Source organism: Petaurus breviceps, unplaced genomic scaffold, assembly GCF_028583685.1.
Source record: "Petaurus breviceps papuanus isolate PSGF00001 unplaced genomic scaffold, PetGlider_PUasm1.0 582, whole genome shotgun sequence".
Lineage (NCBI taxonomy): Eukaryota > Metazoa > Chordata > Mammalia > Diprotodontia > Petauridae > Petaurus > Petaurus breviceps.
In genome coordinates, this window is record NW_027186390.1 from 13,156,770 (window position 1) to 13,170,698 (window position 13,929).

The window sequence follows — 13,929 nt, forward strand, 5'->3', positions numbered from 1 at the left end:
TGGGAAATGAGATATACAGGCACAGGGGCATAGAGATCCACCTTGCCCTACTGGAAAGTCGAAGAGGGAATGGGGGAAGATATGGGAAAGAGCAGATTGGGGGAGGGGATATTCAGTGGGAATGCTGTTTTGGGGTGGTGGGTAGGGAAAATTGGGGAGAAAATTTTTAACTCAAAATCTTGTGGAAATGAATGATGTAAACTAAAAAATAAAAAAAGAGAGAGAAAAGTAAAAAAAACAAACAAAAAAAACCCATTTTCATAAAAAAACCCCAAACATTAGTACTTGGGATATAAAGAAGAATGACAACTCACTCCATCCCAGACCTTAAGGGGCTTTACCATCTTCTAGGGGAACTATGAAGTACAGAGAAAATTGGAATACAATGTGACAAGGACAAAAGGAGAGATCCAGATAAAGTACCCTAGGAAAAATCTGGGGAGGGAGAGAATACTTTCAGCTGTGGAGAGGAGGGAAGGCTTGATTGAAGAGATGATACTTTAGCTGAGCCCCATAAGAAGAAAAGGACTTTGATAAGTGGATTTGAGGAGGGTATACCATCCAGGCATGGGGGATGGATGGCCTACAGGGATGTATGAAGTCAAGAGAGTTCAGGGAATAGCTAGTAGTCATTTTGGCTGCATCTAGTATATGTGAAGGTTAATAATGTGAAAGAAGGTGAGAAAGGTCGGCTGGAGCCAAGGGGCTGAGAATACTGAATGCTGCATTTGATATCACAGGAAGCAAGGAATTACTAAATTTGTTGAGTAGGGGAATGAAATTTACATTAGGAAGATGAATAAAGGAAGAATAAGAAAAGGGGAGAGACTGAAGGCAGGAAGAACTGTCTATTGCATCCTGAGCTAGGGTGGTGACTGTAAGTAGTAAAAATGGGATGGATATAGGAGATGTGGAGGCAGAATTGATGGGATTTGACAATTTAATTGGCAATGGAGGGGAAGGGGAGAGAGAGAGAGAGAGAGAGAGAGAGAGAGAGAGAGAGAGAGAGAGAAGAATCAAAGATCTGACACCTAGATTTTGAGCCTAGATGACTCAAGGGAATATGGAAGATGATGGTGCTTTCAACAAAAAGAGAAGCTAGGGAAAGGGCCAGGTTTATGGGAGAAGATGTTAAGTTCAGCTTTTGACATGTTCAGTTTGGGACAGAGGTTTAACTAGGAATAAGGTCTGGTGCTCAAGGCAAAATGAATTGAGGGGGAAGAGTAGGGGAAAATTTGGTAAACTGATGTGTGAGGTCCTCATGCCTAGTGAGATAATACTCTGTAGGGGGAAGAGAAAGAGCCCAAGTTACTTCTGTGGGTAGTCTCCCAACAACTTTTCCGAGAGATTATTGCTGGGGAAAGATCAGGGTTGGGTTGTCCAGGTAAATGTCAGTTGGGGTACTGGAAAGCCTTGGGCCAGAAAGTGGTGACCTTCACCTTGAGTGTGCTATAGGTGGCTTTTGTGGGAGGCCCTGACTTGTGTAATCTGACCCAGACAGGTGCACTCCTTGCTAGGGAGGGACAGTTCATCCCCTCAGAGGCTGACTTGTGCCCAAGATGTGCATTGACCATCATCACCAAGAGGGAAAAGCAGCAGCTGGGGGCCTGTGGGACAAAGGTGAGTCTAAACTTCTATCTGGCTTGTGGTGCCATCCCAAGCTGGGTGAGGGCATGGATTAGTCACATGCATAGCTACAGTATGTTCTTTTACATTTTGCCACTCTGGGGCAAAGTACTCTGTGGAACTGCCCTACTTCTGATTCTGGTTTGAGGTGCTGATGGGGTATCCAACTGGATATGCCCATCAGGCATCTAGAGTAAAGTAAGGAAATTCTCTGTCTTCTCCAACAAACATTTTGTGAAGTGAAGACAAAGTTTATATGCCTTTCCTCAAATCTCCTGCCTTGTGAATATGCAGGACTGACCACACATTCCCTTAAGTTCCCACAGGTACAAGTCTGAATCACTTTGAGTGAACAGGTAGAAAATAAATGTCTACTTTAGGAGTTCTTACCCTGGGGCCCATAGACTTTTTTTTTAAATTTAGATAAGTGAATTTCAATATAATTGACTTCCCCTATAATCCAATGTATTTTATTTTATGCATTTAAGAACATTATTCTGAGGTGTCCATCAGCTTCACCAGATTGTGAAAAGGGACCTTAAAACACAAAAAAGTTAAGAATCCCTTCTCTAAATGCTACAGGTGTTCAGCCATGCTCAAAAAAAGTCACAAAGGCTGCAAAGTGACTAGATCCCTTAAACATCCAAGTTGGACTTTAACTTGTGGGTGTTGGTAGGTAATTGGTTGGACTTCATCCCTCCTACGGCTTTTAACTTAGGAACAGTGTGGGGCACTTTGATGATGAAATGACACTCACGTGACAAGAGTGCTCAATTAGAAATCTAAGGACAAACAGAGATGGAGATGCACTAAGAAACATGGAAGGAATCCTATGAAAGCCAGGATCATTTATGCAATGCAAAAGGGGCACTAGTTATGGGTTTAATTAGATTTAGAAGATTTTAAGTATGAAGCTCATGCTGGCTGATGGCTAAGTGATGTTGCCAAATGGCTGCAAATCCTGTAGCTCCATAGGATTCAGTCAGGGATAAGCTGAGTCAGTGGGGTATCACAGACAAACTCACTTTGTCACTCTTTGCACTAAGCAAAAGGATTCTGTACCTCTGTAGTAAGAAAATGTAGACTTCAGTTTCCTGTCTTCATCTTGCCCAGCAGTTCTTTATTGTTTTTTGTTTTGTGGACCCCTTTGGCAGTAAAGCCTATGAACTCCTCAGAAAAAAGTTTTTAAATAATTGAGGAAAATACTAAGTTTCAGTAAGAGGTTAGTGAAAATTGATATGTATTGTTTTTTTCCATTCAACTTTACATCCCCCATGAAATCTATCTATGGATTCCTTTGGGTATCTTGTGGAACCCCGGTTAAGAATCCATGATCTGGTCTGTTGCACACACACTAATTCAGTAAAAATTCAGTTATAGCTTTTTAATTTCTGCTTTGCTTATTACTACAACTGTCCTGAAGCCAGTAATGCATTTTGTCTTCTATAATGTAGCTTGGTTTGGAAAGATCATGAAAAACTGTCTCTGCCACTTAACTAAGCATTAGATAAAAGGTCTTGATAACCACATGGCATTAGCTCAGCTACAGAACTGTTTTGATGGAGTGGTAGATGCCACAACAAGCCCTCAGTTGCTGATATGACCATGTTATAAAATGAAAGTTTGGAGGAACTTTGTTGCTTAGTAACTCATGGAACATATGGGGAAAACCTGGTCAAATCACTCACCTGAACACTTACTAAAACATTACACGTTTCCTGAATGTATAATTCCATGACCATAAACAAATTTTAAATATCCACCAACACATGGAAATGGAATCCAGGATCAAGAGAGAACATGGTTAGATATTAGAGGTTTGGGGATTTGCATCACAACCCTGAAGAAAAACTATAATGTACACTTATCACTTCAGTCTGAGGGACTAGTTTTGTGAGTTGTTTTGATAATAATCACAATACTCTGCACTACTGCACCTTTCATCACAAGATCTCAATGTTTCCCAAACATTAATTAGTCCTCCCACCACTTCTGTCAAGCAGGTATTATCATCCTTCATTTGGCAGAGAGGGAAACTGAGGCAGTGTTTTTTTTTTATTGTAGGTTCTAACTACTTTGACATTAGTGTCTATTACCATCTATAGAGGACATAGTAATACAGATTTCTGTGAGTTCTATCATAAGGAAATAACATACTTAACTTGAAATCTGTTTAGAAAGAACAAAGAAGCAGAAAAGTCCACTAGAACACATAAAACATAGTTTTCATGATAACATATTAAATAAAAGAAAATGACCAACTTTTATATAATATAATTTAAAACAGGGGTGGGAAACCTGCAGCCTCAAGGCCACATGTGGCCCCCTAGGATCTTGGTTGCAGCCTTTTAACTGAGTCCAAGTTTTACAGAACAAATCCTTTTATTAAGGAGATTTGTTCTGTGAAGTTTGGATTTAATGAAAGGGCCACACTTGAGGACCTATGGGCCACATGTGGCCTTGAGGCCACAGGTTCCTCACTAAAACTACTTTTTGGCTTTTCCAGGGAAGACGAAATATTTTTTTAACTTTGTAAAAAACGCATGATGCTGGAGAAAGGCATGGAAGTGGATGAATAATTTCACTCAAGTGGGGGAACTAGGTGGTATAGTGGCACTAGACTTGGAGTCAGGAAGATCTGAGTTCAAATCCTGCCTCAGACAATTAGGATCTGTATAACCTTGGGCAAGTTATTAAACTCTCCTCAGTCTCAGTTTCCTCATCTAAAAAATGAAGAAGTTGGACTTGAAGGCCCATAAGGTCCCTTTCAGCTCTAAATCAGTAATCCTATGAAATCATCATGAAATACCTAAAAATGTAAATGAGAGGCTATTTCATTGGATCATAGAATTAGGGATGGAAGAAGCTTCCCTCACATTTGAAACATGATTGTCACTATAACATACCGGACAAGTATTTGGTCTTGAAAACATTCAATGAGGGGGACCTCTGCTCTGAGACAGCCCATTCCACTTTAGGCTACTTCTAACTACTGGATAGATTTTCCTAGTGTATTTCCAGAAAGCAGTGGGTAGATGCTTTTTTGGCTTGCTTTCAGTGGACATTTTGTAGCAGAACAGTTTAAGTCTGTAACAGGAAAGTGGAAGAGGAGCTCACATTTTCTTTACAAGAGCACAAAAGGTTCTAAAAGAGTCTACCTGAATGGACTGATGAAAGGAGAGATGCAAAAAAAATTCAACTGCCCAGATATTAAAAGAATAACAAATTTTGTTTTCTACCATACTATGCTAGGACAATCTGATGCCATGTCCATAAACACTTGATTCAATATATAAAACGTTGGCTGGATTTTCTTCCAATGATGAAAACCATTTCACCTAGTTACCTTTCTTCCTTGAGATGCAACCTCTTTGGCAAAGGAGGAGGTGACCTATTTTTACTCATGTGTTCCTGGGGCTTGTTCAGTTTATCTTTTTGCCTCTTTACCTCCTGAGTCAGTTTGTGGCTACCTAGGCCCCAGTGATATGTGACTGGAGTATATAACCACCTGCTGCTCCTGGGGCAGTAACCACCCACCCACCAATTCTAGGGTCCAATACTCTTTCTTGTTTGTTTAACGTCTCCTCCCTTGTTGACTACCCTGGCTTCCCACTCCTCCTCTCTCATCCAGCTGAAAGCTCATACAATATATTGGCATTAATATTCATTTCATGGTTCACCTCATGGTTTCATGGGATGAGTAGGTGGTGCTGAATCATGAAGACAGCATTTAGTTTCATCAGTGAAAAGCTTCAGACCAATGAATTTCCCATCAGATGGGTATATTAAAACCCGACAACTATCAGAAAAGTGGAGTTACACTAGAGAACATGAAAATGATATATCTTTCATAATGGAAATCCTTAAGAATTAAAGAGGGGCTAAATGGGAAGAATATATTTTCACAAGGTTAAGTGGAAAGAGGTTTGAACCTGGGGACACCTGGTTGGAACTTGCTACTGGCTGTGTTATCATGGTCAAGTCATTTAACTTCTTCATCTGTAAAATGGGGCAGCACTTAATTGACAGGATTATTGTAATGATCAAATGAGATCATCAGGCAAAATGCTCTACAAAGGCCATCCATTATTGACCCCGAGGGCAGTTGAGTATCCCATTGGATCAAGGGCTGGTCCTAAAATCAGGAAGATTCATCCAATCTGACTTTGGACACTTAGTAGCTGTGTGACTCAGGGCAAGTCACTTAACCCTTCCTGCCTCAGTATTCACATCTGTAAAATGAGCTAGAGAAGAAACTGGCAAACCACTCCAATATCTCTGCCAAGAAAACCCCAAATGGGGTCACCAAGAGTCAGAGACAACTGAAACAACATATTATTGATGAGCGCCCTTTGTTCCTTCCCTTTGTTTCCCTATTCAGGTGATATGTGGACTTTGTGGAACACTGCATGTTCTTTTCTTTACATGAATGCTACAAAATGATGCACTTTAGCAAAAGAAACTTGTTTGATGAGGTCAATGTTGTCTCACACGGAACTCTAGAGCACTCTCCAGGAAATTCACCAATAGCACCGCACTTGGCCTTTATTACCCAAATGCCAAAACAAAGAGAAAGTTCAGCAAGATTTACCAGTAAGAAGTTACACCCTTGCCCATATCAGTATGATATACCACAAAGTCTGTTATAGAACACCTTATTACAGAATATTTTGACCAGGGTTGGGGAAGTTTGGATTCACTCAAAGGGCCACACTTGAAGACCTAGAGGGTCAGATGTGGCCTCAAGGTTGCAGGTTCTCCACCCCTGATTTTGATGCTTCCAAATACACCCACAGTAGATAAATCCTTGACCTACAATGAGAAAAAAAAAATGAAGAAACTTCTAGGACTACACAGGAAGGGAACGGATATATATTATTATGACTAGGTGTCTGGTGAACTTTTGACTATGATGGTATAAGAGAATTTGGAAGCCTTTGAAATACTAATTGATTTTTCTTTCTTTTTTTTCCCCTCTTGTTTATAATTAAGAGAATATATGGGATTTGTAGAGTTAAAAATATCACCAACTTACTTTTATGCTATTATTATTTTTTACAAAGGGAGGATTTTTCCTACTCATCTCACTTCCCCTCCCCCTTCACCTCATATCTCCCCACACAGGGGATGCTTAATAATTACACTGAATAAAATGGAGAGAGGTAAGTCAATATGAGGCCATTTCTTCACTTATAGTTTAGAACTAGAAATTCCCCCCTCCTGGTAGCAGCATTTTTCTTCCCATGCCTAAATACCCTAGAAGATATTAACAACAGAAGGGAATGTGGCCTCTAGGCCACTTAAACAAGTTCAGACTTCTTTAAATAAATATTGCAAGACAAAAGGCAAATAAATCAACACCTGATGAGATAGAAGACCCTATGGTTTCTTAAAAGATTATAGAACCACAGCAAGATGTTCCCAAATGGTTCAAGAAAGAAATGGGAATCATGAAAGCATAATTTTATGGCCTAAATAGTAGAAATTATTGGCCAAATAGAAAAACTTAAATTCACAGAGGAAAATCTCATCAAAGAGACAGATGAGAGAATGGCTGATTGAGAACGTAAAGACACAGAAGTTAAGGATTATCCTCTCTATTGGTTTATCTGCTCGTGCTCAGGTCTTTAGATGAGCTTTTTTTTTCATCTCAAGAACTATGATAATTTGTCTTTTTCCTTATATTCCCCTATCTGCTCTTTTTTCTGACTCTCTAACAGCTTCTTCCGACACTGGAGAGTTTGCTTTTGATAGGTCTCAGTCTCCGTCCCAATTGACTTCTGAAGGAATAGAACTGGGTGGGTTCAGCTTGATGCCGGTCCCCTTTCCTTCAGACCCAGTGGGACTTCCCTGCCCCAGTTCCTTCTGTTCCTTATTTTTCTGGCTGAGTAATGCTGCAGTATAGTACACTACCACACCCCTGTCCTAGGCAGGGCAAACTTCTGGCTTTCTATGGTGCAAGGTGGGAGTGGAGGGGATGAAGGAGGTAGAGTTGAGTTCTGGTGCAAGACTATGGGTCAGCTTATCCAGCCATGCCAGAGTGTGGTGGCAGATGGGGGAGGGGGTGCCAAGTGACTGTATTAGGGACTGGCTTTCTCTGCTGTTGGTTCATTGAATAGTTAAGCTTATTAGGATTCTTAGTGTCTTAAGCTGTGGTAACAGGTAAAGTCACTTCATAACTTGCATATAATTTCTATTTTTGAGAAGTTAGAGAATATCTGAGGCCCAGAGAAGATGTCCAGTCCTCCATCTTGTTGTTCAAATGACCCAGAAGTCTGGTATATGGTTTGGTGACTTTTGTGCACAGTTCCAAATTAATTTCTCAAAAGACTAGACCAATTTATGGCTCTTATAAACAGGGAATTAATGTGCTGGGTTTTCCGATAGTTTTTCTGACAACTGTCATGAAAGTGAGGTAGAACCTCAGAGTTAATTTAATCTGTAATTAATTATTATTAGTGATATGGATCACTTTTTAGAACACAACATACTCCTAAACTGGGGATTACCTCTAAAGTGTCAGATTTTGGAAATTAATCACACAGTAGATCTCTTAGTATGACCATTTGAAGGCTTGTTTTAATGGTTAGATGTTAGCCACCAAAAATGAATGGATGGACCAACTTTATTATGAAGAGAGGCATTCCTTTCTATCCTGTTTTTTTTAATCTCCAAAGCAGCTGTGAACTATGCAAGAACTTGTCTCAAGCATAAAACATGTTTAGCTATACTCACTGAACAGGTGAGGAACACTTTTCTTAAAGCTGAAGTAGTTGAGGATCAGATAGCAGATTTAGAAAGACAGGTTGGTGATCTCAGGAAGATCAATGAATACACTGAGTTCACAGATGACATATAGTTGGTTTTGAAACTTTGTAATGACAGCAAGAGAAGAATGAGGAAGTCTTTTTTTTTTTTAAAGGGCCAGCTATTTAAATTGCCAGATCCACATGCCAGATTCTCAGCAGCAGGGAAAACAGGATGAGTAGAGGCTAAGAGATGACTGGGAAGGATAGTAAGTGATAAGTATTTCAGTTTCATTTAATAAATTTCATTTCTTATTTCTCTTTCATCTGGATCCCACTGTAGCCCATCAATTTCCACTATCCTTTATTAACTAAATTCTCTCCATATTTTCTTCTAAACTCCCTGCAACCTGGCTTCTGACTTAATCATTCAACCCCAAACTGCCAATATCCCCAAAGTTACCACTGATCTCTTAAATGCCAAATCTCTTGGCCTTTTCTCAGTACTCATCTGCCTTGACCTCTATGTAGGTTCTGATGCTTCTGCTTTTGTGACACGACTCCCTCCTAATGCCATGTATCTGACTTCTCTGTCTCAGTCTTCTTTGTTGGATCTTCATCCATGTCACATTCACTAACTACTGGTATCTCCCAAGCCTCTGTTCTAGGCTCTCTCCTCTTATATCTCTATAGTTTGTCCCTTAGTGATCTTATCAGCTTCCATAGGTTCAATTATCTCTATGCAGATGATTCCTAAAACCATAGTCTTCTGAGTTACAGTCCTGCATCACTAACTGCCCTTTGGACATCTCAAACTGGAAGTAGCCATCTCAAATTTAACATTTTCAAAAGAGAACCTTTTATCCTCCTACCTAAACCCTTCCCTCTTCCCAACTTTATTGTAACTGTTTTTTTTCCTTTTATTTGATTTATTTTTATTTTACAACTTTCAGTTCCACAAGTTGAGTTCCAAGTTTTCTCCCCCTCCCTCTCCTTCCCCCTCCGTCTCCTTCCTCCTCCCCCCCAAGATGGCATGTAATCCTACATAGGTTCTACATATACCTTCACATTAAACATATTTTCACAATAGTCAAGTTGTAAAGAAGAATTATAACCAATGGAATTAACCACAAGAGAGAAGAAACAAAACAACAACAAAAAAAGAGAGAGAGCAAATAATTTGCTTAAATCTGAATTCAGATTCTGTAATTCTTTCTTTGGATGTGGATAGCCTGTAACTGTTTAGGGAACTACCATCTTCATTAAGAGTTGGCAACGTCGGTTTCATTCTACTCTTCATTTGCACTCATGCTACATATTTGATCTATTTTCAAATCTTGTCATTCTACCTTTACAGCATATCTCATCTGTTCTCTACTTTTACTATCACCACTTGAGTTCAGGTTCTTGTAACCTACACTTAGATTAATAAAATAACCTTCTAATTGGTCTCCCTGACCTAAATCTTTCCCTACTTCAATCTATCCTCTGTTCAGCTGCTAAAATGATTTTCCCAAAGCATGTTTGACCCTCTCAACTCCCTACTCAAAAAAATTCCCATGGCTCCCTATTACCTCCAAGATCAAACACAAAGTCTTCTATTTGGCATTTAAAACCCTGGTCCCTTCCCACCCTTCCAATACCTCTCACACTTCACTTGCTTCCACATGTTCTGGGCTCTCTCCTCTTACACTGACCTTTGTTTTTTGTCATTCTTTGCATGCAACACTTCGCCTCCAGACAACATGCCTTTGCATTAGCAGTCCCTGCATGCCTGAGATTCTCTCCTTCCTCACTTCTGTGTCTTACCTTTCCCGTCTTCCTTCAAGTCTCAGCTGAAATCTTACCTTTTAGGAGAGGTCTTACCTGGTCCTAGTGCCTATACTCTAAGATCACCTTTCATTTATACTGTATATATCTTGTGTGTGCATAGGGTTTTATGTTACATGTTGTCTGCTCCATTACAACATGAAGACTTTTGGCTTTCTTTGTCTGCCTAACACTGGGCACAGTCCCTGAAACTTATAGTACTCCATAAATGCTTGCTGACTAACTAGTAAGGTAGTGGAAGAGTACATGATAACATGCTGCCTCCTTTTAGATGGTCATTCTCCTAACTATTTAAACTAAAACGAGAGGGCAAGGAGGCATCAGATCTCAGAAAGTCTCGAACATCAGACACAAACACTCTGGTCTCTCTTTAGCAGGCTATGGTTTTTAGGGAGACACTGAATATTTCTAAGCAAAGAAGCGACATGGCCATATTTATGTGTAAGAAATATTAATATAGTAGTAGTATGGAATAGGGTGGAAGTTAGAATGGAAGTGGAAATATCTGTTAGGGCATAATGCATTGGTCTGTCCAGGTGGTGATAAAGTCTAGTTTTGGGTGATAACAATGAGAAGAGAAATTAGGGAATAGAGAAATATTACAGAGGTAAAATGGAAGGACTTCGTAACCAAATCAAGATGGGATGTTATGAACCTAAGTAAAAAGATAAAGTCAATCACACAAATAGAGGATCAGAGAGATAAGGCTGGAAAATAAGTTCATGTGAAAAAAGCTTAGAGATTGTAGTAGATTATAAACTCAATGTAAATAAACAATGTAATTTATCATTTTGATAGTCAATGAACAAGCATTGATGAAATGGCTACTATGTGCCAGGAACTATGCTGAGTGTAGGCATACAAATAAAGGCAAAAACATAGCTTTTGCCCTGTAGGCACTTATGGAAATGATATGCAATAGAATGCACATACAAGCTGCATGCCACGTAAATGAAAGGTTATCTTAGACTAGCAGCAGGGGGATGCCAGGGACAGAATGTACTTGAGTTTCAGGCGTGTGAAAGGATTTCTGAGAGGGCAGGCACTGGCAGTGGGGAACCAGGAAAGACTTCCTGCAGAAGTTAGGATAGGGGTGAGTCTTACAGGAATTCAGTGATTCTGGGTGGCAGAGGTGAGGAGTGGAAGACAGCCGGTGACAAGGTACAGCACAGAGTGGGGAGATGGATCGTCATGTTCATGGAACTGCAAGGAGGCCAGAAAGGTTGGAAGGGTCCAGGTGGTGAAGGGTTTCCAAAGCCAAAGAGAGGATGTTATATTTCATGTTGGGGGTGATAGGGAGCCACTGGAGCTTAATAACCAGTGGGGCGACATGGTCAGACCTATATTTTAGGAAAATTACTTTGGATGTCACCCTGCTCCCCCCCTACCCCCTGGTGCCCAGTATACTCCAGTGGCTCCCATTACCCCTATGATCAAACACAACATCCTTTCTTTGATATTCAAAGCCTTTCCTAACCTAGTCGCACCCTCCTACCTTTTCCAGTCTTCTTATATCTTACACCCCCCCCCCCCCCCAAAGAATCTTCAATCCAGTGACACTGGCCTTCTGGCTGTTCCATGAAAAATAACGCATTCTATCACTTGACTCCAGAACTCCTCTCTGACTGTTCCCCATACCTGGAACACTCAAGTTTTTTCACTCTAACCACTGACCTCCTTGGCTTCCTTTAAGTCCCAATTAGAATCTCACTTTCTATAGGAGGCCTTCCCTCTGTTGATTATTTCCTATTTATCTGCATATAGTTTGCTTTGTATATATTTGTTTGCATGTATGTTGTGTCCTCCATTAGATTGTGAAGTCCTTGATGGCAGACTGTCTGTTGCCTCTTTTTGTATCCCCATTGCCTGGAACATAGCAGGTATTTTTAAAATGTTTACTCATTGATTGATTGATTTCATTTTAGGTTGCATTAATAGAAGAACAGCATCCACAAAGAAAGAAAAGAGATCATAGTCCCACCAAACTCTGCTCTGTTCAGAGTAGAACTGATGCTTGGTTTCGGGAACCATATTAGAAGAAATGTTGATAAATTGGATTGTGTCCAGAATAAGGCAATCAGAATGGTGAGGGGACATGAAACTACTCTATCCAAAAAACATTGGAAAGAATTGAGGATGTTTAGGCTGCAGAAAAGAAGACTTAGGGGATCGTGACAGTAGCCTTCAAACATCCGAAAGGCTGGAAGAATGAGTTCTGCTTGACTCCAAAGGGCAAAACTAAAACCAATTGGTGAAGTTAAAGAGTGGCACATTCCAAGTCTATATAAGGAAAAATTTCCAAATAGTTAGGGATGCACCAAAGAGAAATGAACTACCTTGGCAGGGTAGTGAGTGTCTCATTTCTGCAGGTCTTTAGATAATTCAAGGTGACATCATAATTTGTCAGGAATACTGAAGAAAGAATTTATGCTATAGATAGTAGATGACCTCTGAGGCCTCTTCTAACACTTTTTAGTGATTTTATTGTTGAGTTACCACAGCTTGGAGTCAGGGATATCTGAGTATGAATTTTGCCTCAGATGCTTACAAGTTGTGTCATGTAAACACTCTTAGCCTCACTTTCCTCATCTGCAAAATGAAGATAATACTATATGTATCTCATAGGGTTTGTTATGAGGATCAAACAAGGTAATATACGTACTATGGGTTTTATTTCCCTCATGCTTATTGCTTCTAATGCTGAGAAAGGAAACATTACCCTGGGAAGTAGACAGTCAGTGGGTCATTACTGCCTTTCTCCATTGCCCTTGGGTTGTCCTAATATAACAAGAAAGGAATCTGTGGGGCCAAAAACAAAATGAAAGAGAAGGACCGGTCTGAAGAGTTCTTAGGACTCTTTCAGGGGGCCCAATCTGGATGTAAACGAGTGAGTTTCAGGGAGTATAATGATAATCACAATGATTAATGATGATGACAGTAATAAAAATAATATACAGCATTAAGCATTTTATTATATTTATGGCGTTTCTTTCATCTACAAAAATTCACAATGCTTTGCAAACTGAACACAGACACACTAACTAACTACAGGGACTTCCCTCTTCCCCATTACTAACACCTAGCCCACTACAGAAAGTTGTAGCCATCTCACTGTATGTACATCAACACCCTAAGGTTTGCCCTCAGAAGTGAAAATGACTTCTGCAGTCAATGAATCTATAGGGCAAACGAAAGGTAGTATATAATTACCTAGGTTACAGGATACCTGGGCCCTCTGGGCATAAGTGCGGAAGCATAGGGTAGAATCTTGGAATTGCTGACCTACTTTTTCTGAGTGGATATGTGACTGAACAAATGTATGCAATGGTGACAAGAGAAAGTAGGTAAAAAAATTTTACTATTGTCTTACTAATACAAGTGTTTTTTGCTTTATACAATGGATCTGTTCTGGCCAAACTGAGTGTTAATAAAATTTTATTTTATATGTGATAGAAGAGTTCACTATTTAAGAGAATCTTGCATTGAAATGGATTGTAAAATGAAGACTCTTTAAGGGACCAATCATTCTTTTTATTTTATTTTTTTGCTTTTTGGAGGGGGGAGGGCAGGGCAATTGGGGTTAAGTGACTTGCCCAAGGTCACATGGCTAGTAAGTGCGTCAAGTGTCTGAGGCCGGATTTGAACTCAGGTCCTCCTGACTCCAGGGCCTGTGCTCTATTCACTGAGCCACCTAGCCTCCCCCAAGGGACCAATCATTCTTTAGTGT

The 13,929-nt window shown here is 40.0% G+C and overlaps 1 protein-coding gene across 3 annotated transcripts in view; it reads right to left on the reverse strand.

Annotated features, from left to right (window-relative positions):
• Positions 1 to 13,929, reverse strand: part of GMDS (GDP-mannose 4,6-dehydratase) — a 799,941-nt gene that overhangs the window by 100,637 nt on the left and 685,375 nt on the right. The window contains exon 10 of one of the 3 annotated variants that reach the window (XM_069103601.1): positions 6,192 to 6,438. The exons of the other annotated variants lie outside the window; for them this stretch is intronic. Within the exon in view, the coding sequence (XP_068959702.1) occupies positions 6,349 to 6,438 (90 nt within the window). The 3' untranslated portion in view covers positions 6,192 to 6,348. Of the gene's footprint in view, positions 1 to 6,191; positions 6,439 to 13,929 lie in introns of those variants that run through there. 3 annotated transcript variants of the gene reach the window in all.